Source organism: Artibeus jamaicensis, unplaced genomic scaffold (genome assembly GCF_021234435.1).
Source record: "Artibeus jamaicensis isolate MK-2021 breed Jamaican fruit bat unplaced genomic scaffold, CSHL_Jam_final contig_519, whole genome shotgun sequence".
Classification (NCBI taxonomy): domain Eukaryota; kingdom Metazoa; phylum Chordata; class Mammalia; order Chiroptera; family Phyllostomidae; genus Artibeus; species Artibeus jamaicensis.
This window is the reverse complement of record NW_026521871.1, coordinates 489,548-513,879: the sequence shown is the minus strand read 5'-3', so window position 1 is coordinate 513,879 and position 24,332 is coordinate 489,548. Positions and strand designations below refer to the sequence as shown.

Here is a 24,332-nt window from a genome sequence, read left to right as displayed (position 1 = left end):
ACTTCTAGAACAATACACCACAGCTCTAGCACTTAACATCTGTGACATCATGAGCAAGTTACTTAACCTTTTTGTTCCTCAGTTTCCTTAAATTTGGAGAGCAATACCATCTATACTACAGAGCCACTGGAAAGACTGTATAAGTTGCTATGCTAATATGGAATAGAACAGCACATGGCAAGTGCTCAATATGTTAGTAATAATAATTATTATATTTTTATATTCACCTAGAATCTCATTAGCAGATATTTGGATCCATTTAAAATATTTTTTCTTTCTTTCTTTCTAAAAATAGTATGTGCATATATATCTATAAATATAGATGTACACATACACGGTCTGAGCAAATAAAAGGTGGTGGTTACTAGTGGGAGCTCTAGTCCATTCTTGATGTGCATTCCAGTTCCATTCCACACCTGTGAGGCAACTCACTGAACACTACTATGCCTCTGTTTCCTCACCAAGTAAGAAAATATAATTAAAATATTTAGCATATACTTGGTATTCCATAAGTGGCCAATCTTTTTTTCAGTATATGTACAATGTTGGCTCTGGCTGGGTATTTTATTTGGTTAGAGAATCATCCTGATACTCCAAGGTTGCAGGTTTAACCACCGGTGAGGGCACATACAAGAATCAACCAATGAATACATAAATAAGGGGAGCAAGAAATCAGTGTCTGTCTCTTTCTGTCTCTGTCTCTCAAATCAGGAAATAAAAGTTAAAATAATAATAATATATGTACAATGTCTTTCAGGCTAGTCTTTCTATATTTCAATAACAAAATCTCAATTATAGGCTAAAAACACTGATAATGAATAATGGGGGAAAATAAAAAGATAACACTCACATGTAATCCCTTTCTCCAAATTATACTAATTGCTTTTTAATGTCTTGTATGGATTTATTTTCAAAATATTTAGAAATAATTTCAAATTTACAGAAAGCTGTAAAAATAAGAACAGTACAAAGAATACTGTTTACACTTCACCCAGATTCACCTCATATTGACTTTTTAGCCTATTGGCTTGTCATTTGTTCTCCTTTTCTCCCCCCACACATAATACATTTTTAACCATTTTTAATGTTTTAAAGCCATTCAAGAGCAAGCTGCATTTACCATGGCCCTTTACATTAAATACATTAGAGTGTATTTCCTAAAATAGGGACATGTAATTGCTTATTTTTCCATGCAATAGGAAATATGTCACTGAGTGAAGTCTACTCATATTATGGCTGAAGTAACACGAGTGACATATTCTTATTTAAACTTAAGGTGATAATTTGGGGTAGTGCATTCCCATGGAACATTCTGGAAGCCCATCAGAATATAGCCGGTGAAGTGTCCCTGGTTGGACCTTAGCATAAATGTGCATAATCCATTACAGAAGCTGGAAAATTATCTATAATGTTTTATCAAACATATTTGATACAAGATTTATTTTAAAATATATTGTATTTTATTCCCTTTATTTAAATGACTCTTGGAAAGCTAAAACACGGTAAAACTATCTCGTAAATAATAGAGGGTAAGGGTACTGTGAAAATGTCCATATCCCTACATAAATTGCTATGGAAATTGCTCTATAATTGCAACCAATCTTGATGAAAAATGTTAGCTAAAATTATAAGGCAATTAAATAAATTAAACGTGACTACCACACAGATATTTTAGTATCTTAGACTCAACCAATGACTAATCTATAGGTTGTTAAGACTCTTTTTAAAATTTAACACATTAATTTCTAAGGGAATTGCACACAAAAAAATTTACCAAGAGCTTGGACTCTTGGATGCAGTTAAATGGATTTGAATCTGCGTTCCATCATTAGTAAGCTGCATCCTTGAATGAGCCACTTACCTGAGCTCCCCACACCTCAACTGCCACACTCATAATACAGGGCGATAACACTATGCCTCTGACGTTTGGAGAGGATTGAAAGGGGCAGGATTTGTAAATCACTTAGCACAGTGCCTGGCACATCGAGTAGCCACTCAATTAATGATAGATATTATTATTAAGCAATGAGGCAGGTCTAACATGTTTTCGTAAGAAGATTATAAATTACATCATCTCTAATTATACTTAAATCTAAACTCCTATGTCTTCTCCTTTTTCTCCACTCCTGGGAACCTTAGAACAAAGAACACCAGGCAAACCATGTTTGTATGAGTCTATTAACACTGGACATATAAATCAAATCCACTGTTAGGAGCTCTTAAGTTTGTAGTTTTTCTTTCTTTTTTCCCCAATGACTTAATCTACTCAGCAAATATACAATGGCAATTAGGGTAACAACATATAATAAGAAACACAAAGAAAAAGAACACTGAGGAATTAGCTGATGTTGGGAAAATGCAGTGAAAGTGCTGTTTCAAGCATTGCCTACTCTTGGCTAAATCATCCAAGTATTAATCTTCATATGTTCTTGCCTGGCTTGTAGTGTTAGGTTGTTATTCAACAAATGTTAGAGAAAATCATTTTTTAAACTTAGCTTGCTCCCCCCAAAAAGAATCATACAAATCATTAAAAAGAGAGAATCATATAAATAAGGCACAAAAGCCTAGTGAGAACTTTAAAAGAAAAAAGGGAGAATGTGGGCTTAAAGAGTCATGCTAGAAAGGAAAGGAGGCATGAAAGAAAGATGACTGATCTAAAGGAGGACCTATGACGTGCTGTGCTCACTGCTGGGAGCTTCTATACTTCTCATAAATATCAGTATCAGTAATAGAGATGAGGAAATGGAGTCCCACAAAGTCTGTCACTTGCTCAAGCAACAAAACCAGTAAGTGATTGAGCCGGCCAACCACTCTAACCCACCATACCTGAAAGTCCATCACACCTGAATGTTCTAGCCCCAAGGAAAAGAGGAAGAGTCTGATTCAGGAATGGACAAATCCTCCTCATGGACTCACTTATGGCATACCTCAGTATAGATTCTACCCTGGTGCTTCAGTGCTCCTTAAGGGACAGTCTAGAAATGAGAAGTGCTGTTGTGCTTTGGGTTGTCACAAACACGGAGTGTGCTCCTGCCATTTATCTGGCATTTATTAGGAGAGGAACAGAGAACTTTCCCGCTTCCCTCACAAACCTTAGTGTCCCTCCCAACATTCATGTGGAAGAAAATCTGTTCATAGTTACCTGAGCCCAGATCCTAATTCCAAATTATATCTAAATAAAAAATAAGTTTTCTAATATCATGTTTCTCTTGATTTGGCATAAAACTCCTTGCCTACACTACTGTGTTACTCTGTAAAACAAATCATACTCCAGCTTATACTTGGTGGAACAGGAAACTGTATGAGAAGTGATCCAGCAAACAGAGGGGAAAATTCCCTTGATACAGGAATCTTGTGTTTAAACTGTTTTCTCTTTATACAATGCTGGGCCAAGCACTATAACAGGTACAATAACAAGTGAAAAGGATAAGAATTCAACGCTACCCATGGATCTGCTTTGTTGGCAGAACATCCCATTATATTGGGTGTTTTTAGCAGCATCACATTTAAAGTCATCTGTTAAAATATATATATATCATGTAGGACAAGAACCCTATACCACAGTATGAACCACTCATTTCTTTAAGTCTTGGCTCCTTTGAGGACAACCCAATGGGAATCCAATGCAGAACAAGTATGTTTTGATGGAGAAGGAAGGAAAGGCTAGGTGGAGGTAGTAAGGCAGTGAGTCAGAGACTAAGAAGAATCTCAAGATCACAGACCAGCCAGAGCACAGAAGAAAATACAATACTGATGGGTAAAGTTAAGGGCAGAGAAGAGTTAAGAACCGATGGAGAATTAATTAAGACACGTACTGATTGTGTTATAGGCAACAAACATGTTTAATTGAACAGAAACGAGGCAGAATTGAAGAGACAAATGGGCTTGAGTTCAGACCTCTAATAGTTTGTGTGCCGTCCATGAGGCCAGAGTTAGAGATGACACATATATAAGGATCACGGCAGGGTACCTCATACACAGTAGGAGAGGCCAAAACTGAAGAGCTATTATTGCTGTTGCTGGTGACAGTTTTACAACAGGCTAGGCGTTGTAAAGGCTGAAGCAATACCTGTTGTTGACAGCACTGCGTTTTGTTAGGGGACCAGAGCAGTACACACAGGGAGATGTTCCCAGAGACTTTTATCTGATCAGTTCCAGGGATGCTTGTAGAACTGTCTAGTTCATGAATTACAACCTGAAGCATTCCACTCATATCAAACACAACCTGAACACGGGAATACACACTCCAGGAGAGAAGTAGTGCCAGTGCCCAGTTCTTTATCCTGGCCCCCTGCTGATAAATTGGTCTAGCTCATGTCATCAGCTCAAATTCAAGAATGGGTTGACTTTTGGCAAGCAGTGTTGGAAATAGCTATGCTTAAGAGGAATGAATAGGTTCAAATATGTTTAGAAATGGCACAAATAAAATTAGGATCCTTTATGTTTACCATCACATGAAATTTAAATTGTCTTGTAGATCTAAGCAATTTAATCCCTTTCAAAACTCCTTTAAGTCCATGACAAATGCCTCTTACATAGGTTTCAATGGACTTAAGTGTCAGGCAGAGCCTTGATCAACAACAAAGTATTAAGCTACAGAACAAAAGTGATCTATCCTTTCCTCTTTCAGATGAACTCAGGTTGAAAAATAAAGATACCATCATAAACAAATCAACAAACAAGTGTTGGAGAGGATGTGGAGAAAAGGAAACCCTAGTTCACTGTTGGTGGGAATGCAGACTGGTACAAGCACTATGGAAAACAGTATGGAATTTCCTCAGAGAACTAAAAATGGAACTGCCTTTTGACCCAGCAATTCCATTGCTGGACTACATCCTAAGAAACCTATGCACCCCAATGTTCATAGCAGCACAATTTACAATAGCCAAGTGCTGGAAGCAACCTAGGTCCCATCAGTAAATGAGTGGATCAAAAAACTTTGCTACATTTACACAATGGAATTCTATGCAGCAGAGAGAAAGAAGGAGCTCCTACCCTTTGCAAGAGCATGGATGGAACTAGAGAGCATTATGCTGAGTAAAATAAGCCAGGTGGTGAGGGACAAATACCATATGATCTCACCTTTAACTGGAACATGATTAACAAAAGAAAAAAGCAAGCAAAATATAACCAGAGACACTGAAAGTAAAAACAATATGACAGTAATCAGAGGGGCAGTGGGAGGGGATAATGGTGGGGAGAGTTTTCAGGAACTAGTATAAAGGACACATGGACAAAAACAAGGGGAGGGTGGAAACAAGGGAGAGGGGGGATTTGGCTGGGTTGGGGGTAAGTGGTGGGGGGAAATGCAGACAACTGTAATTGAACAATAATTTAAAAATTTCAAAAATGAAAAAGAAAGAGAGTTCCTTAGAGTAGAGCCCAGAGAAGAGAAGAGAGGAGAGCAGGGCGGGGTGTCATTCAGCATTCCAGAGAACCAGTACTACAGGATGAGTAGTAGCTCGTTTCGACAGCCACAATGTAGTAAATGACAAGCCCTGTCAGGTGACACATTTATCTTCACAGGAAAAGCAGCAATTCCAAAGCAAGCATCTCAGATGTCATACCAGCTTAGACAAGAAGTCACAAAGCAGGAAGGCTATCCATACAGGAGGTGCGGAGTGTCCAGACTGTAATCAAAGCAGTGTGAATGGGCACTGCAGCTCCATGCTCACAGGAGCCTTGACTTTCCCTCTGGGCCTGGCTTACCAGCCAAGTAATCAGTGGAGGCCTTATTAGCCATCTAGGGGCTCAAGCCTCTGAGCTGCCTTTTATTCTAAAACCTTTATGGCAGAAGCAGCCCTGCTGTTTCTCCCAAATGCAAAGTAGCCAAGAAAAAAAAAACACAGAAAAACAAAGAGCATCTTTATCCATTTCTTCATTTGTTCATTCATTCAACAAATACTTATCCCATGGTCCAGTCACTAATCTAGGTACAGGCTGGCCATTGAGGTAGCTACAGCCCCCAACCCCAGAAGAGTCGGATTGTAATAGAACAGACAAGCATGTAGAAGGTACCATGGGAGTCACAGAAGATGATTCCTGGAGTACTGAGGAAGGCACTAGATGCAATCCGTGGAGGCCTTCATGGAGGAAGTGGTATCTAACTTAAAGCTTAAAAGAAGGCTGTGAATTGATCACATGGAAAGTTAAGAGAAATAATATGTACCCAGTTATAAAAAGACACCAGTTATGTTTGGGGAGTTGATGAAGTTCATACAGCTGAACACTGAGGGAGAGGAGGTTGAGAACTTAAAATAATTTTAAGGAGCAGGAGACAGGAGTATTATCCAGATGGCTCTGAGGAATCAGATAAGTGAGCAACACAGATGACATTTACACACATTTCAAGTCTATTTATTTAAAGGTGGTTTTCCACAAGTATACTAAGAAGATACCTAATGAAAAATAAGATAAACTTAGATATCTCAAGAGAATCCTGTAATGATTTTTAAAAGCTAAATAATCATTAGTAATTATTAAAACTCCATTGTACATACAAGTAAGTTACTTGAAATTCAGGAAGAAGACACTTATTTTTAAGATAGAGTGTCTTACATAGCCCCCACCCCAAGACATAAAACCCCATCATTTTAAACAGCCAGAACTATAAAATTCAGCAATGGGGAGCTTCTTTCCTTTTATCTTCCATTCTCAGTGATCCACATTCTACTGCTCTAATTGGTGTTATTTATTATACCCCCCACGAGACTTAGAACTGTCTGAACCCTGACCATGCCACTTGCTAGCTAAGTGACTCTAGGCAAGCGATTCACTTACCTGAGCCTGACTCCTGTGACGGACCCATCTCTGAGGGTTGTAGGCAGGGTCTGGGGAGATGGTGATTGCAATGGGTGTTTCTATTTCCATTTTACTGAAGCGTAAATGAGACCAGAGAGCTTACGTGATTGCATGGGCCACACAGCTACACAGCAGCCCCAGCCTTCACATCAGGACTTCTGACTCATTCTGCATCTAGTTCTCTTTTCTGTCCTAATTATTTTAGGGGTGTGGTGATTTTCAATGGTAAGTATAATCATATGTCAACTGTAATGACCTTTTTCATACTGTGGGAAAAAAGTTTTTGAATAAAAGGTGGAGTGGAGAATAATAACTAACAAAAATAGCACTGGATGAATATTTTAAATGGGTGAATTGTATGGTATGTGAATTATATCTCAGTAAAGCAATTAAAATAGCACTAAGTGAGATGTGGGTATTGAGGCCTTTAGAAGAGGTTTGATTTTGAGGAAATCATGTGTGCTGCTTCATTTTCTCACCTGTGAAATGGGGCTACCATTACCTGCCCTGTCTTTGCCTAGGGATGAGGATGAAATGGAGCCTCAATGGTAAACCCATCATGGTGCGCATAAGGCTCTACTGCACTAGAGGACATTGAAAAGAACTCGAGAACAAAGGGGCTTTATTTATTAATTTCTAATGATATGTGAGCCTCCTAAAATGTATAAATAAAGAATGCTAGCCCGACTGGCAAGCACCTGTTCATGAGGTTAACCCTTTTCAAAGTACCGAAGTCGCTGAAGTAGCAGCAACAGGAAGTTCTGGGAAACAGAGATTACACGTACTTGTTTCCCTATGGCATGGTTATACCAGGAAAATCCATTCTCCAGATTGGTGGCTTCCTAACCAATTATCACGACAGGTTGGTACAGAGGTTCTGCTTTACAAGTCACATGGGTCAAAGAACCCAAATAAACACAAAAGTGGCTGGAGATATAAAGCCTACAGCAGAATCCGAAGTCCCGCCTGGCCTCCTCATGTTCAAAGGCACACACACTGTGCCGGACTCGGAAACAGACCTCTTCTGAACTTCCTTTCCATTTTATGAAGGAAATGTAAAATGAAATGCTAATTGTTTTTTTTTCAGTAGGAAGACCATTTCCATGTTCCAAATTCCTAATTTATTGGTGTCACAGAAATGCGACATCAACACCAAGGCCTTCATGCAAGCAAAGATAAAACATGACTTTTCACAGTTTTTAAAAAGCCAAGATCATTTCTGCTCCAGTTCCTACATAGTGGTAAGCTTAAAACCAAGCCATTTAGCTCACAGTCAGGTGCAATAAAATCAGTGGAAAACACAAATGGGAAAGCATGCCAAAAATGTAACCATAGTAACACCACAGATGCGTCAAGAAATGGTGTGCTCGTGTGCTTCATTTCCCATTTCTTAAATTGGAATCTAAGTAGAGAAAAAATTACACAGAGAACAATCATGATTCTGCAAAACTGTACTTAGACTGAAGATCTAGAACTTTAGAGACGGCTGCAGTACAGCTACAGAAACAGCCCTGATGGCTAAAGAGGTGCCACTTAACAGTTACCTCATCTCTCCACGACTGTTTCCTCATATATAAAATAGGTATTAAAAATACCAGGGTCTCAAAAGCTTTTTCTAAGAGTAAAATTGGACAGTATGTCCGAGGCAGGAGGCCTGAGGCCCTGGTCATCGTTAGGCCTGTTTTTATTGTCTTATCTTAGTAGTGTCTTGGTTTCTTGATCTATAGAAATAGCATGATAATCCTGCTTTACCCATGTGACTAATATTAAAAAATTATTACTAATCCAAGTGTAAGGAATTATTATTAGGATACTATTAGGATTGTAGTTTTCAATTCCAATGTTGAAATCCCAAGATAAATGAGAGCCAGAATTTCCCATTAATTTATTATGACATTTCTCTGTTCAGTACAGCTCTGCTACTCTGCAGAAAGGGGCGACTCTGGAGCACTGATCCAGGTCACTTGAAGTCAACCTCACTTCCTCTTGGAGCCTCAGTTCTTTCAATAAGTACAATGGAGGGCAGGGGTCTATTCTAGAATCTGATCTCTGAAGGTCCCAGTCTAGATGCATGGTCCAAGTCCTTGCAGAGTTGTGGGATACGTTCGATTAGGTTATGTTTATTGTTTTGCAGTGGTATCAGGAAATATTTGCACTTGTGAAATGTTATCTTTTAAAGAAAATGAAATCACAGCAATAAGCAAGGTACCTTGAACTTCAATTTATTCTTTCTTTCTTTTCCTGGTTAAAATACAATATTTCTAAAAAGACATTTCAAACTTTAAAGGATGGGGTAATAGAGAGGAGACAAGAAAACTTCCAGAATCATTCTTTCTTCCCTTTTAAATGAAATCAAATAATTTTATGACTTTGCAGGTTTCCTACCTTATGACTGGCTGTACAGGGATGAAGTTTAGTAGCACATGATAACACTTCACCACAATTGAGCTGCCAATAATTTACCTCATAGGTACCCCCTCCCTTTGGTTCTTAGTCCAAAGGCCTGGTCCACGCCATGAATAACAATTATGGTTAACATTTATGGAAGCTTACACCCTGCCCACATTAAACAAAATTGGCATACCTCATCTCATTTACTCCTCATATCAGTTCTATGAAGTTATTAGTATGACTGAGATACCCTTTTCACTGATGTGAAAATTGAACCTTAAAGAAGAAATAACTTGCCTGGCATTGTAAGCCAGTAAGTGACAGAGCCAATACTTGAAAGCCATGTAATTCACCTTGCCCTGTTCTGTACATCCCATTGCTGATTATGATTCCTAGATTTACAGAGCCACTGAGTGAGCATCACGTGTTCCAGACCAGCTCTCCTCTCTCCCTCTACTTTTCACACACCCACCCATCAGTAAGGTGCCCAAACTGGCTACTTACAAGGCACAGCATGGCGATACAGATTATCCCTTATTGTCTGCTGGAGCTCGTGATCGGGAGACCCTTTCTGGAACCTCTGGTTGAGAAAGTGTCGTAGGTCCTTGTTCAGCTTTCCTCCTGCAGGAAATGTATAAAACAGACAAAACACATCAACAACAGGGCTTCCCAGAGACCAAGCAGCTTGAGAGCTATGTGGGGAAGCCACAGGAAGCCCTTGTATTCAGCCACCCTCAGTCATGAGGAGGACTAACTGGAGGTTTTTCTCTGCAGAAGAGGAAGCAAGAATGTAACAATGATAAAGCAGCATAAAGACAGCATCAGTTTGGGGGCCCATTTCACATAACACTATAAGCCTATGAATTTACCCTAGGTTATTACATTAAAAATATGTGGCACAGACATTTGCAGACACTATTACAGAGAGTAAATGGCCAACACCCTAAAGAGGACAATCTCACAATAGATGACAAATTAAAAAGTGTTCTTTGCTCAGGGATCCAACTGGTGAAAATGTGCCCTATGGATATACTTGCAAAAGTCTGCCAGAATATCCAGTATTAATTGCAGCATTTTTATAACAGCAAATAAATAAAATTAAAAACAACATGGAAACAACCACCAGGGATCAACAAGTTAAAGTAGTTCATCTAATAGTAAGTGCTGTGCAAAAGCTAGATCTCTATGTATGGATAGTGCAGGAAAATATGTAGAATAGTGCATGCTGCCTCATCCCTTTTGTGCACAAATAAAATTCAGAAAAGGAGACCGGAACATTTTAAGTGTATTTTATCGATTATGCTATTACTGTTGTCCCATTTTTTCTCCCCTTTACCATCTCCTGCTTTGTACCACCTTCCCTCCAGCATGCCCCACACTTAGTTTATATCCATGGGTCATACATGTAAATTCTTTGGCTTCTCCATTTCCTGTGCCATTTTTAACCTTCCCTTGTCTGTTTTGTACCTGCTGATTGTGCTGCTTATTCCCTGTACCTTTCTCCCACATTCTCCCTCTCCACCTCTCCAATGATAACTTTCCACGTGATCTCCATTTCTGTGATTCTGCTTCTGTTCTACTTGTTTTCTTAGTTCTTATTATTTTAGGTTCAGCTGTTGATAGTTGTGAGTTTGTTGTCATTTTACTGTTCACAATTTTGATCTTCTTTGTCTTAGATAAGTCCCTTTAACATTTCAAATATTAAGGGCTTGGTGTGAGGGACTTCTTTTACCTGACCTTATATGGGAAGCTCTTTCTCTGCCCTCCCATTCTAAATAATAGCTTTGCTGGACAGAGTAATCTTGGATCCTTGCCTCTCATGACTTTAAATAGTTCTTTCTAGCCCCTTCTTGCCTACAAGGTTTCTTTCGAGAAATCAGCTGATATTCTTATGGGAACTCCTTTGGAAGTAACTCTTTCCTTTCCTCTTGCTGCTTTTAAGATTCTCTCCTTATCTTTAATCTTGGGTAATTTAGTTATAATGTGTCTTGGTGTGTTCCTCTTTGGGTCCAACTTGTTTGGGACTCTCTGAGCTTGCTGAACTTGTATAACTCCCTTAGCCAGATTGGGGAAGTTTTCTTTCATTACTTTTTCAAATAAGTTTTAATTACTTGCTCTTTGTCTTCCCCTTCTGGTGCCCCTATGATTCAGATATTGTTATGTTTAAAGTTGTCCCAGATGTTCCTAAGACTTTCCTTGATTTTTTTGACTCTTGTATCTTCATTCTGTTCTGGTTGAATGTTTATTTCTTTCTTTTATTCCAGCTCATTAATTGAGTCTCAGTTTCCTTCCCTTCACGGTTGGTTCCTTGTGTATGTCGCTTTCTTTCAATATGTATTGCCTTCACTTTTTCCTTTATTTTGCAGCTGTACTCAGTCATTTCTGTGAGCATCCTGATTACCAGTGTTTTGAACTCTGCATCTGATAGACTGGTTATCTCCTTGTCACTTATTTCTTTTTCTGAAGCTGTGCTCTGTTCTTTCATTTGAGCCATTTTTCTTTGTCTTGGCACACCTGTTATGTAGTAAGTGGTGGAGTCTTAGGAATTTGCCAAGACGGGCAACCCACCTCACTTTGTTGTGGTGCTGTATGTGGGAGAGGGATCGGACGGGGAACAGTGCTGCTTGCTTAGCTCTCGCTCTGTTCTCACTCATCTCCTCCACTACCCACAACTGAATTGCACACTTCTGGTGCTGATTCCAAGGGGGTTTGTGTATATTCTAGGACCCTGTGGGCCCCTCCAATAGACTCTCCTGTGAGATTGGCAGCTTCTCCAACTACTGCAACCCCCACAGGTCTTTATAGCCAGAGTTTTTGAAACTTTCTTCTCCCAGTGCTGGACCCCTGTATTGCATGGTCTGTCTCACTCCCTAGTTGTTCCTCCTGGATTATCCGCACTCAGATGTGAGACCACCTGGTCCACCAGCCACTGCCTTGCAACATGTCCTCTCTGTCCCAGCTGTCCATCTTCATCCCTCCTACTGGCCTGGATGAATGTTTCTTCTTTAACTCCTTGGTTGTTGGACATCCATACGGTTCAATTCTCTGGCACTTCTGGTTGTCTTTTGTTTTTAAAGTGGTGGCCCTGGCTGGTGTAGCTCAGTGGATTGAGCGCGGGCCTGCGAACCAGACAATCAAGGTTCGATTCCTAGTCAGGGCACATGCCTGGGTTGCAGTCTGGTTCCCTGCAGGCCAGTTGCCAGCAGGGGATGCACGAAAGGCAACCATACATTGATGTTTCTCTCCCTCTCTCCTTCTCTTCCCCTCAAGATAAATAAATAAAATCTTTTTTAAAAAGCTAAAAAAAGTGGTTGTTATCCTTCTTTTGTTTGTGGAAGGAAGCAAAGCATATCTACCTATGCCTCCATCTTGGCTGGAAGCCTCAATGTTTCTCTCATCAGAAAGTTTTAACAACAGTTTCTTTTAGGGAGAAAGTCTTGGGCATGGGAAATAAAGGAGATATCACTCTTCCTTATATAGACAGATAGAAATATAGAGAGCTCACTATCCTGTGTTGATTTACAAACACTAAATACATATTTCTTTTTTATTAATGTTTCTGTTTAAGCAATAGTTAATTGGGTGGTGCTCTGGGTTTATTTCTTTGTAATTCCCCACAGTAAAAGAACAAAAATAAAGCTAAAAAATTATATTGTTACAAATATATGCCACATAAAGAAGGTAACTAATTTTTTTAATTATAAATACAAATTATAGTCTACAGCACCTACAGAAGGCCTGTATATCAACCTAAATAACATTCATTCTTATGGAGAATGACATTTCAGTGACAGCTAAAAATAACAAGGCTCAGATTGTCCTTCCAAATTTAGACAAGATAAAAATTAGGTAAGAGCATTTCTAGCCTTAGAGAAACAATGCAGTAATTCAGTATCCATGTAAACCACAATATTCATGTCTTCAGATAATAACTTCCCCATGATCAAAAAAAGTAAGTCACAAGAATGACAGGAATAGTTAGGATGATGATATATCTTACCTAGGGCAGGAAACTACTGACCTTTACTCTAATGCCATGTTCAAAACAAGGTTTCCTGCTATGGTTGATCATTTTAGAAGATACTAATAAAAAATTTGAACTATTTTATTTGAGTTGTATTATACCTACAGTTTCAAGTGGCTAAAAAGAAGATACATAGCCCTGGCTGGCATAGCTCAGTGGATTGAGCGTGGGCCTGTGAACCAGAGTATCGTAATTCAATTTCCAGTCAGGGCACATGCCTGGGTTGCAGGCCAGTTCCCAGCAGGGGACGCCTGAGAGGCAACCGTACATTGATATCTCTCTCCCACTCTTTCTCCTTCCCTTCCCCTCTCTTGAAAAATAAATTTAAAAAAAATAAAATTAAATTTAAAAAAAAGATACATATATTTGAGTTAAGCTTAGGTCTTTCAATAAATATTTAATTAGTCATCAGATATTTGCTTGTTTGTTTATTTATTATGTTTTTTTATCCTGACCCAAGGAGATGTTTATTGATTTTACAGAGGGGGGAGAGAGAGAGAGAGAGAGAGAGGAAAGGAGAAGAAAGGGAGGAAGGAAGGAAGGAAGGAAGGAAGGAAGGAAGGAAGGAAGGAAGGAAGGAAGGAAGGAAGGAAGGAAGGAAAGAAAGAAAGAAAGAAAGAAAGAAAGAAAGAAAGAAAGAAAGAAAGAAAGAAAGAAAGAAAGAAAGGAAAAGGAGAGACAGATCGATGTGCGATAGAAACATCTATTAGTTGCCTGTTGCACATGCCTGACTGGTGGCCAAACCCACAACCTAGGAATGTGCCCTGACTGGGAATCAAACCCATGACCTTTTGGTTTATGGGACAATACTCCAAAACAACTGAACCACACCAGGCAGGCCTCATCAAATATTTATTGAATGAAGAAGACAAACACCCACACACCCTACTTCCTCCCCTCTAAGATGGGCACAAGGTTTAATCAAACATTTTGCAAAATAATATATATGATTGGCCATTAAGCACATGAAAAGATATTCAATACCACAATTATCAGAGAAAGACAAATTGAAACCACAGTAAGATCCTACGGCATACCCACTAATATAGCAAAGTTAAAGACTGACAATGTCATATGTTAACAAGATTGTGGAGCAATGGAACTTTTACATACTCCTGGTGGGTATGTAAAATGGTTCATTCTCTTGGGAAAAAATTTAAGTGCATCTTATAAAGTTAAACCCAAACTAACCAAATGACTCAACAATTACACTCCACTCAAGCAAAATGAAAGCAAATCCACACACACACACACGCACACACACACACACAGAACTTGTAAATGAAACTTCATAGCAATTTTATTCATTGTGCCATAGTTCCAAATTTGAAATAACCCAATAACCCAATAAGCAAACTGCACTGTATTCAAACAATACGTTGCTATACCACAATTAAAAGGCATATATACATAATATTAATAAATCTCAAATACATAATGCTAGCAAAGAAGCTGGGCACAAAAAGGAACATACTGTACAATTCTATCTCTACAAACAGTTTTAGTAAAGGCTAGCCGGATTGAGAGTGACAGAGGGCAGTTAAGTGGTTGGTAGACAAAGACTGCAAATGGGCACAAGGGACTTAAGATCTATGAAGTGTATCAACATCAATTTCTTGGCTTTGCAATTGTACTACAGTTATGTTATAATTGGGAAAAACTGGGTGAAGGGTACATGGGACCTCTGCATGCACACTGATTACAGAATAAAACATTTATTTTTTAAAGATTTTTATTTATTTTTAGACAGAGGAGAAGGGAGGGAGAAAGAAAGGAAGAGAAACATCAGTGTGTGGTTGCTTCTCATGCACCCCCTACTGGGGACCTGGCCTGCAACCCAGGCCTGTCCTGACTGGGAATTGAACTGACAACCCTTTGGTTTGCAGGCCAGTGCTCAATCCACTGAGCCACACCAGCCAGGCAAAATAAAATATTTTAAAAGGGGGTAGTGGACTTCCGCCAAGATGGAGGCATAGGTGGAAGCACTTTGCATCCTCACACAACCAAATCTAAAAACAACAAAGTTTTAAAAATAATAAATGCAACCAAACCACACAGAAAATCGACAATACCAAGTCCAAAAACAACGAAATGCTCAGCTAAACTGGTAAGAGGGGCAAAGCCTGCAGCGGAGCGGGTTGGCCAAAAAGATCCCCCAACCAGGGTGCTGTGCCAGCAGGGGAAGGTACGGATTCCAGGTGCAGGCTAGCTAGGGCGGACACAGGGAAGAGGCGCAGCTGGCTGTCTGCAGTCAATCAAGCATTTGCAAGCAGATAAACCGGTGAAGAGGCGAGCATTGAGACTGCAGGGCGCAGGGTGGCGGGCTCGAACATTTCTGCTCAGATAAACGGGCGGCGAGCGGTGGGACGGACTAGGCCAGCAGAGAGGACCGCCATTGCTCCCTCTCTGACCCCGCCCCCACACACAGCCTCACAAACCAGCGACCTGGGTGGCCCCACCCTGGTAAACAACTAAGGCTCAAACAGATCAAAACATGGCTCAAGAACAACTCAGAGCCCCAGAGCCCATAAATCTAAGAGATGAAGAAATAGCCAAACTTTCAGATGCACAGTTCAAAATGCTGGTGATCAGGATGCTCACAGAACTGGTTGATTTTAGTCACAAATTAGAGGAACATATGAAGGCTAAACTAATTGAAATGAATGGAAATGCACAGGAAACCAATAGTAATGGAAAGGAAACTGGGACTCAAATCAAGGGAGTAGACCAGAAGGAAGAAAAAAATGACCAAACAAAAAATAATGAAGAAACAAGAATTTAAAAAAAAATGAGAGGCTTAGGAACCTCCAGGATATCTTTAAACACTCCAACATCCGAATTATAGGGGTACCAGAAGGGGAAGAGGAACAGTTACGAGTGGAAACCTTATTTGAACAAATAATAAAAGAGAACTTCCCTGTTCTGGCAAAGGAAATAGACTTCCAGGAAATCCAGGAAGCTCAGAGTACCAAAGAAGTTGGACCCAAGAAGGAAAACACACCAAGGCACATCATCATTACATTAGCCAAGATTAAAATGAAGGAGAGAATCCTAGAAGCAGCAAGAGATAAGGGGACAGTCACCTACAAAGGACTTCCCACCACACTGTCAGCGGATTTCTCAAAAGAGACCTTACAGGCAAGAAGGGGATGGAAAGAAGTATTCCAAGTCATGAAATCCAAAGACCTACATCCAAGATTGCTCTATCCAGCAAAGCTTTCATTTAGAATGGAAGGACAGATAAAGTGCTTCTCGGATAAGATCAAATTCAAGGAATTCATCATCACCAAGCCCTTATTATATGAAATGTTAAAGGGACTTACCTAAGAAAAAGAAGATAAAAAAGATGAACAGTGAAAGGACAGCAAACTCACAGTTATTAAGAACCACACCTAAAACAAAAGCAAATTAAGAGGACAGCTAGATCAGGAGTAAACCACAGAAATGAAGATCACATGGAGGGTTACATTGGGATCCCAAAGATCACATTGGGACTCTCTTGGTCTGTCCCCAGCTTCTTTGGGACTCTCTGAGCTTCCTGGATTTCCTGGAAATCTATTTCCTTTGCCAGAACAGGGAAGTTCTCTTTTATTATTTGTTCAAATAAGGTTTCCACTCGCAACAGGATAGTGGGAGAAGGAGAAGGGGGGAGAAGGTACAGAAAATAAGTAGCATAGACAGTAGATAGAAAATAGATAGGGGGAGGGTAAGAATAGTAGGGGAAATACAGAATCTAAAGAACTTGAGACACATGTTCATGAACTGAAGGGGGGAATGGTGGGGGAGGGGTGTGCAGGGTGGAGGGGAACCAGGAGGGGAATAGAACAAATGTAATGGCATAATCAATAAAAAAATAAAAAATAAAAGGGGGGAGCATAAAAAACCTTTTTGGAGGCAATGCCAGTAAAATATATCTTGGTAAGACAGTGATATCACAGGTTTAGACATTTGTCAAAACTTAACAGAGCTATACATTTGTATGTAAACAAGTATATTTTATAATATGCAAATTATATTATAAAATCTATTTCAAAATTTTTAAACACACATAATTATTACATGACTATGTGGTAGACACTCTTCTAAATACTTAGTTTTCAAATTATTAGAAAACTGAACTACAAGAAAGAAAATAAATCTTGGTAGTTAAGTCAGCCCTGTGTTTAAATCCTGGACATGCTGTTTATTGCTAGTAAGCCCAGAGCACTGCTTAACCTCTGAACTGTACTCTTCTCATCTGCACAAACGGAGCACAGTATCACAGTAGTTCCATCACAAGACTGTTGTGAGGATTAAATGAGACTCACAGAAGTTGGCACTGAGAAAACACTCATTAAGTGATGGAAATTACCATTACGAGAATATAGCATGGACAACTGAGGCAAGAGAGAAAGAACTGGTATCAGTCCAAAGGTAGACTGTTACCTAAAAAACAAAATTTCAGCTAAACATAAAACCGGTCCTGTTAGCTTAGAAATAGCGAAAAACAGAATACAGGCCTAGGGAAACATGGGTTGCATGATATTTTTGAGTTTCTGAAAGGGAATAAAATACTACTTGTGCTCAAGTGGTCTGGACATTTGTAAACTGGTTAAGAAACACTTAGTACATGATATATCCCAGGCACTGTTCTGGAGTTGAAGTTCAGGAAATGAAACCAACTAGTAAATCACTGGTATTTGATAGCCATATCTGCCAACTCTACCTCCAGGTAGAAAGCACTCTGGAATTGACCAAAAGGATAACAATGTTTACCAGCAAAATCTCTATTACCTAGAATCTAGGGTTTTATATTCCCTTTAGGAGACCAGAGTGCTAGACATTAAAAAGACAGTGACAGTTATCATTTGAGCCTTGAATACCAAAGACGTCTATGGGATCCAAATGTACTGCTTGAGTTGAAAGCAAAATTCTAAAGATGATTCTGGATACACTATCTCTTCATCCTATATATACTGAAGGCTCACCCAGGACATTCCTATCAAGATAAACCAGGGACTTACAGGTTGGAAGGCATTAAGACATATACACACTTGGTTTACACTTGAGCTTTACATTAAAACTAGCCAAGCCGGCTATAGTCTATGATCCTTGAAGTAAAACTCCTTTCTACCAGGAATGTGCCAAAGGGCAGGGTTAACTATGTTGACCGTTAACATTTACTCTATGTTTCCTGACATTTGTAAGCGAAAAGCCTCAACCTTTCCATTACGTTATCAACACTGTACTTTTTGGCATCTAATATCAAATTAATTGCCAATTATTTAGGGGACCTGTCTATAAATCTTCCCCTAATTGTCAAGGGCAGTGAGCCAATGAAATAATAAATTGCAAGACAGAGTTTGTCATGCATCTACACTCTTTGAAATTCAAGATTTGTTTTGCAAATGGAAAACGTAGGTCAGCAATACAAGGAACTTTTTCCAGGAAAAGGATTCAGAGCTTAATTTAAGACATTTTATAATATGTCTTATTATAAATGGGAAAATGGGGTTTAGACAACCATCGATTTACCATTTTATATTTTATGTATACATCTGGACTTCTGTTTTTACATTTAAATCAATATATTGCTGCTTTTAAAATCTGCATTAGTTTACAGAAATTTAACCATGTCAATAGATGCAATTTTCGTTATTTTAAATGTTGTATAATATTTTATTTAAAAAGTACTCCTTTATATATTTCTCCTTCATAGAATATTGGGCTATCCCCATTGTTGCAATATTATTGTAATGCCTTTTTTAAAAACCAATGTGTTAATTTTTTTCTCTACACTATCAAAATATGGAAGTGGACATAAACATCCTCAATTTACCTAGATATTGGTAAATTCTTGTCCAAAATGGTGGTGCCAATTTACCTTTCAGCAACAATTTTTGGAGGTCCTGCTCCCCCACACTCAGGGTGACGTTTACAATTATTAGTGTAGCAGGGGTCCCTGATACCACCCCCAGATTTGCTGACTCACTATCAGAATTCACAGGATTCAGTACAGGATTGCCTCAGAGCTATGATTTTTATAGCAAAAATGTGCACAGCAATAGCAGCAAAGGGAAAGTCTTGCAGGGCAACAAAGTTCAAAGGCCTTCAGATGCCAGCTTCCCAGTGTCCTCTTCAATGGGAGTCACACACTCAATTCCCAGTACAAGAAGTTATAACAAACTGCGAAGTGTTGCTCATTTGACACTCTGAGAAGCTCATTAGACACTCAGTAAAAACCCACAGTTTTTACTAGGAACCAGTCAGGTAGACAGCATATGCCTGACATGAAACAAAACTAAACTTTTAGAAGGAAAGCATAAACTGTATATTTTGCCCAAAAAGTTAAAGCACAGTTGAGTCAATGGAGAGAATCCCTCCAAAACCCAACCTCCCAGATTCCAGCCAAAAGCCAACTTGGTAAGCAGGCTTTCACGTAAACAGTCATTAACTCTTCTCTGCACAGTCCACCTTTTAAAAATCTTTCTAACCTAATAAGGATAAAATGGCAACCTGGTGTTATACTAATTTACAATTATTGATTACTAGTGAAATTGACCATTATATCTTTTTGTGTGTGTCTATTTCCTCTCCTGTGACTTCCTGTTCATATTCTTTGTGCATTTTCCTAATGAGTTGTTTTGTTATTCCTAGTAAGAATTTGATATGATTCCTTTGTCAATTATTTAGGTTGCAAATTTTGCTTGTCATTATTTCAACATGAAGGGATCCCCTAACAAAATTGAGGGGTGCCATTTTCCCAACCTTTCCTCTCCTATGCTACACAGTTTTCTGCCAAATCAAACAGAAGCATCATTTTCGAGGTGACGGGTTTTGAGGGGACTCTGCTTGACCTGACATCTGCCTCCTAAGAGAGAATGTAAGTCAGTAGAAATAATCTTCATGGTCAAGAAACTGGGTTTTCAGTGAGAACACTTTTCAGCCCTCTTAACTCATCCAGTTCTGACCAAGAAGACAAAACACAACTCTCCCTGTGCCATGCGAGCTCCAGAGGACCCACCTCTACTTGGTCAGAGAATAGTGTTTCATTACAACTAAAACTTAGACTTTAATACACTTCACATTTGCAATGTTGGGGAAGACTTGCATATGAATATTAAACTAATTATACTTCCAGAAGATTCTGCTTTAGCACACAATTTCTTCATGACATGATTATAGTTGTAGGAAAGGCATTTATTGAGGCAACAAATAGTTTGCACTGCAGTGAAGCTATTGCACTTTAGCAGTTTAAGTTTAGAAAGAAACATTTTTTAATGATTTTATTTATTTTTAGAGATGGAGAAGGCAGGGAGAAAGAGGAGAGAAATATCGATCAGTTTCTCTTGCACACGCCTCATGCAGCGACCAAACCCACAACCCAGCCATGTGCTCGATCGGGAATTGATCTAGCAACCCGCTTTGTGGAATGGTGCCCAACCAACTGAGCCACACCAGTCAGGGCGAGAATAATTTTTTAAAGCCAAGACTATAAATTGAAGTCCAAATTAACTAGTTTTATAGTCACTCAAACTTGCAATCCGAAATCTATTGAAATGAGCATTGTTTGAAAAAGATTTTTGCTACTTGTTTCTTTATGATACATTTTTCTAACTGTAAAAATAATATAAATTATTGAGGAGTTAGTGATTTATGGGTAGAGTTTCCACTAGGAAAAATAAAACATTGTGAGGACAGCTGGTGGCAATGACTGCATAACAAAGTACTTACTACCACAGAACAGTAAACTTAAAAATGCTTAGCAGGATAAATTTCATGTTATGCATACATTGCCACAATAAAAAGGTAATATAGATTACTGAATATTTAAAAAGTATACAAAAGTACAAAGAGAGTTAAGCCAAATGTAACTTGATTTGTATCACCCTTAACATTTTGATTGTGTGTGTATATACACATATTGTACATACTTACAATACACTTAGACATTTGAGGAGATCCATTCACTCATTCAACAAATATTTATTGTGTCCAGCCCTTAAGATCCAAGAGGACAATGCAGAATCCCTGAGCAGGGACTGGCGGGCAGACAGGGCTAGCCTCTAGACTTAAGATGTGAACTGAAGGAAGGCAAGAGTCTGGCTGGCTGGCTCTGCATAATGCAGGGAAAGAGCATTTACACATAGGGAACAGCATGTGCAAGTGGTTTGGATGCAGAAAGAAGGTCAGCATGTTGGAGGAACAGCAGGAGGCTCAGACAAGGGGTGGCACAGACTGAAGCTAAAAGGAGGCATGGAAGCCAGATAGTTCTGTGCCTCACAGGCCATGATAAAGAGCTGGCATTTTCTTCCAAGCTCAGTAGAAACCCACTGAAGGGAGTTTGGCCAGGGATGGGGGAAGGTGTGGTCTAAATTCTGAGATGACTTTTACAACTGTGCGGTGGGTCAGATGTAAAGGCAACTGACAGGATGAAGCCAATGGAATTGATCACAGACCTGGAGTGGGGCAAGGAGATGCCCCTTCCAGGAAGAGGGCAGGAAGGGACAGAGAGGAGGTGTCACTGAAAGCTGGAACTGATAGGGTTTGCTAATGTGATGGAGAACAATAGCAAAGGCAAGGGAGGGGTCAAAATGAATCCAATGTCTGTGCTTACTTGGTGATGAATAGGTCTGAGGGAACACAGAGTTGCTATTATGTTCAGATGTATAGGTTCGTGCTGTATACATGCATTTTTATCCAAATATCCTAACATCGAATTCAGAGCATTCCCAATATACTACTAGTGCCTCAAAAATACAGTTTTATTAGCTATATACTATTTTATTTTCTCATTACATAACAGCCTATTTACCTATTACCAATTATTATGCATACATTCCCTGTGATTAATCTTCTTGTATAAGTGCTATCTGTATTTCTGGTTATTTTTCTCATGATTCCTGAAATGAAAATATTGAGACTAAAAAGATAAAAACATCTTAGGCTTTTGATACAAATTCCTTCCAAAAAATTTTTATCAGCTTTCCTTCATCCAGCTTGATTTTAAATGGTTAAAAGTAGCAATGTGGGTTCATCATATTATCAGTTTCATGTTAATAGACATTTACATATATTTCCTTTAAAAAACTAGTATAAACAATGCTGTCATGAAAAATCTTGAATATAAACTTTTGCTCAAATTTCCTAAGATAAGAATTACTAGAGCAATAAGCATGAACATAATTTTAAATATTCTCAACACACAGTTACAAATTGCTTTCCAAAAAGGTTATTATGCCAGTTTCTAAAGTCAAAAAAAATACAATATCACTAATCTGACAATTACAGTGTCAAAATGAGAACGATTTTTCTCCTTTTAATTGTGCAATTTTTTAAATTTTCTACCTATACTTCAAATGTATACCAACACTGTATTAGTGAGGCAACATGGATGATAAAACTATGCTGCTTTTCATTTTGAGAAACTGCTGATTCCAATAGGAAAATTAATTTTGAGATAGGCTTTTGAGAAGTAATGAATGAAATTCCATTACCATATATATTTAAGTAAAAAAATAAAGAGAAACAAACAAACAAAAAGCCCTTGCTTCTAAAAACACACAGATTGGGGGCACTCAGTGTGCCAGTTCCTTACCCAATTACTGCCAAGCCCCCTTCTCTCAAATGACATGAAAGTGTTGGTTTAGATTAGGGGTCAGCAAAGTTTTCCCATAAAGGGCCAAGGGCCAGATACATATTTTCCAGCTTTGGGAGCACATCATGACTCTGTCTGACTACTATACCCTGCCTTTGTCATTTAAAAGCAGCCATAGATTATATGTAAACAAGGTTGTTTTCCAATAAAATTTTATTTACAGAAACAGGCAGCATATGTGGCCTACAAGCCATCGTTAGGCTAACACCTGGCCTAAATGTTGGCCCTGCATCTTCAGATGAGCAATTTGCCTTAAGCAATTCTTAAAGGTGGATATTCACTGTCTCCAAGGTTAGCCTAAGCAGCATTACCCAGAAAGTTGTTTAATGCGAATTTTCACGTTCCATCCCAGACTTACTGAATTAGAACTTCTGGGGGTCCCTTTCAGCAATCTACGTTTCAACAAGCCTTCCAAGTGATTCTAATAGATCCCGAAGTTGGCAAACCAATGGTCTAAGCCACAGCAAAGCCCCCTAAGAAAACGTGCGCAGCTACCCTTTGAGAATGAGTCTATTGGCCAATTTCTCACATATGTTTCCCATCTCTGGCAAACCTCACTACTGTCATCCTACTACTGGGCTAATAATAACACCTTATAATAACAGGTATGGCAGAAATGACTCCAAGCAGGTGGTACCTAATCAGACATGCAGAGATTAAATCTGTTCATTCCCCTAGTGCTACAAAGACAGTTATTCTTTCAGGCATGTTTCTGTAGAACTTAAATAAAATGAAAAAAAATTGTGCAGTGAGTCTATGATGTGAAATAGGGACTGCAGGACAGATCTGTGTGTGCTGATGAAGCTCTAGAAACTACTACTGACCTTGAACTCCCCACATGGACAAGCACAAAACATTCTGCTAGCACTTCAGGACATTCACTTTATTATCTTCTGACTGTCTTCTCTGTTCTTTTTCTACTGGAGAATCTTTTTATAACAAATTATGCACAGGAAGAAATGCAAGGTTTAAATTCTATCACCTCTGTTTTTTAATTATTTTCAGGGGCTTTTTATATTTATTCCAACTATGCTAGGGTAGTAGAATAATATCTGTTCAAAAGTAAATAGAAATATAGATTTACATAGAGAAATCAGAAAGCAACATTGGCAAAGTAACAAAGGTGACATGAGTTTATGACCAGCCTTAATCAACTACCAGCTGAGTGGCCTCACTGAAAGCTCAAGTCAGCCATCTTTACACTCAGAACAGTGAGTGAGGTCTGAACACGTGTGTGTGTGAGTGTGTCCATTTCTGCATGTGTGTGTACCCTTCAAGAAAACATTGTGCCCTGACCAGTGTGGTTTAATTGGCTGGCATAATCCCACAAAACAGAAAGTCACTGGTTCAATTCCTGGTCAGACCACATGCCTGGGATGTGGGTTTGGTTCCCAGATGAGGTGTGTGCAACTGATCGATGTTTCTCTCCCTTTCTTTCTCTCTTCCTTCCCCGCTCTCAAAAAATGAATAAACAAAATC

General features: G+C 38.9%; 1 protein-coding gene across 14 annotated transcripts in view; it reads right to left on the bottom strand.

Moving 5' to 3' along the window:
- MAGI1 (membrane associated guanylate kinase, WW and PDZ domain containing 1) overlaps nucleotides 1-24,332 on the bottom strand; it is a 627,829-nt gene that overhangs the window by 230,943 nt on the left and 372,554 nt on the right. For all 14 annotated transcript variants that reach the window (XM_053669009.1, XM_053669011.1, XM_053669012.1 and 11 more), the window contains exon 2: nucleotides 9,697-9,813. In XM_053669009.1, coding sequence (XP_053524984.1) covers nucleotides 9,697-9,813 — 117 coding nt within the window. The remainder of the gene's footprint in view (nucleotides 1-9,696; nucleotides 9,814-24,332) is intronic.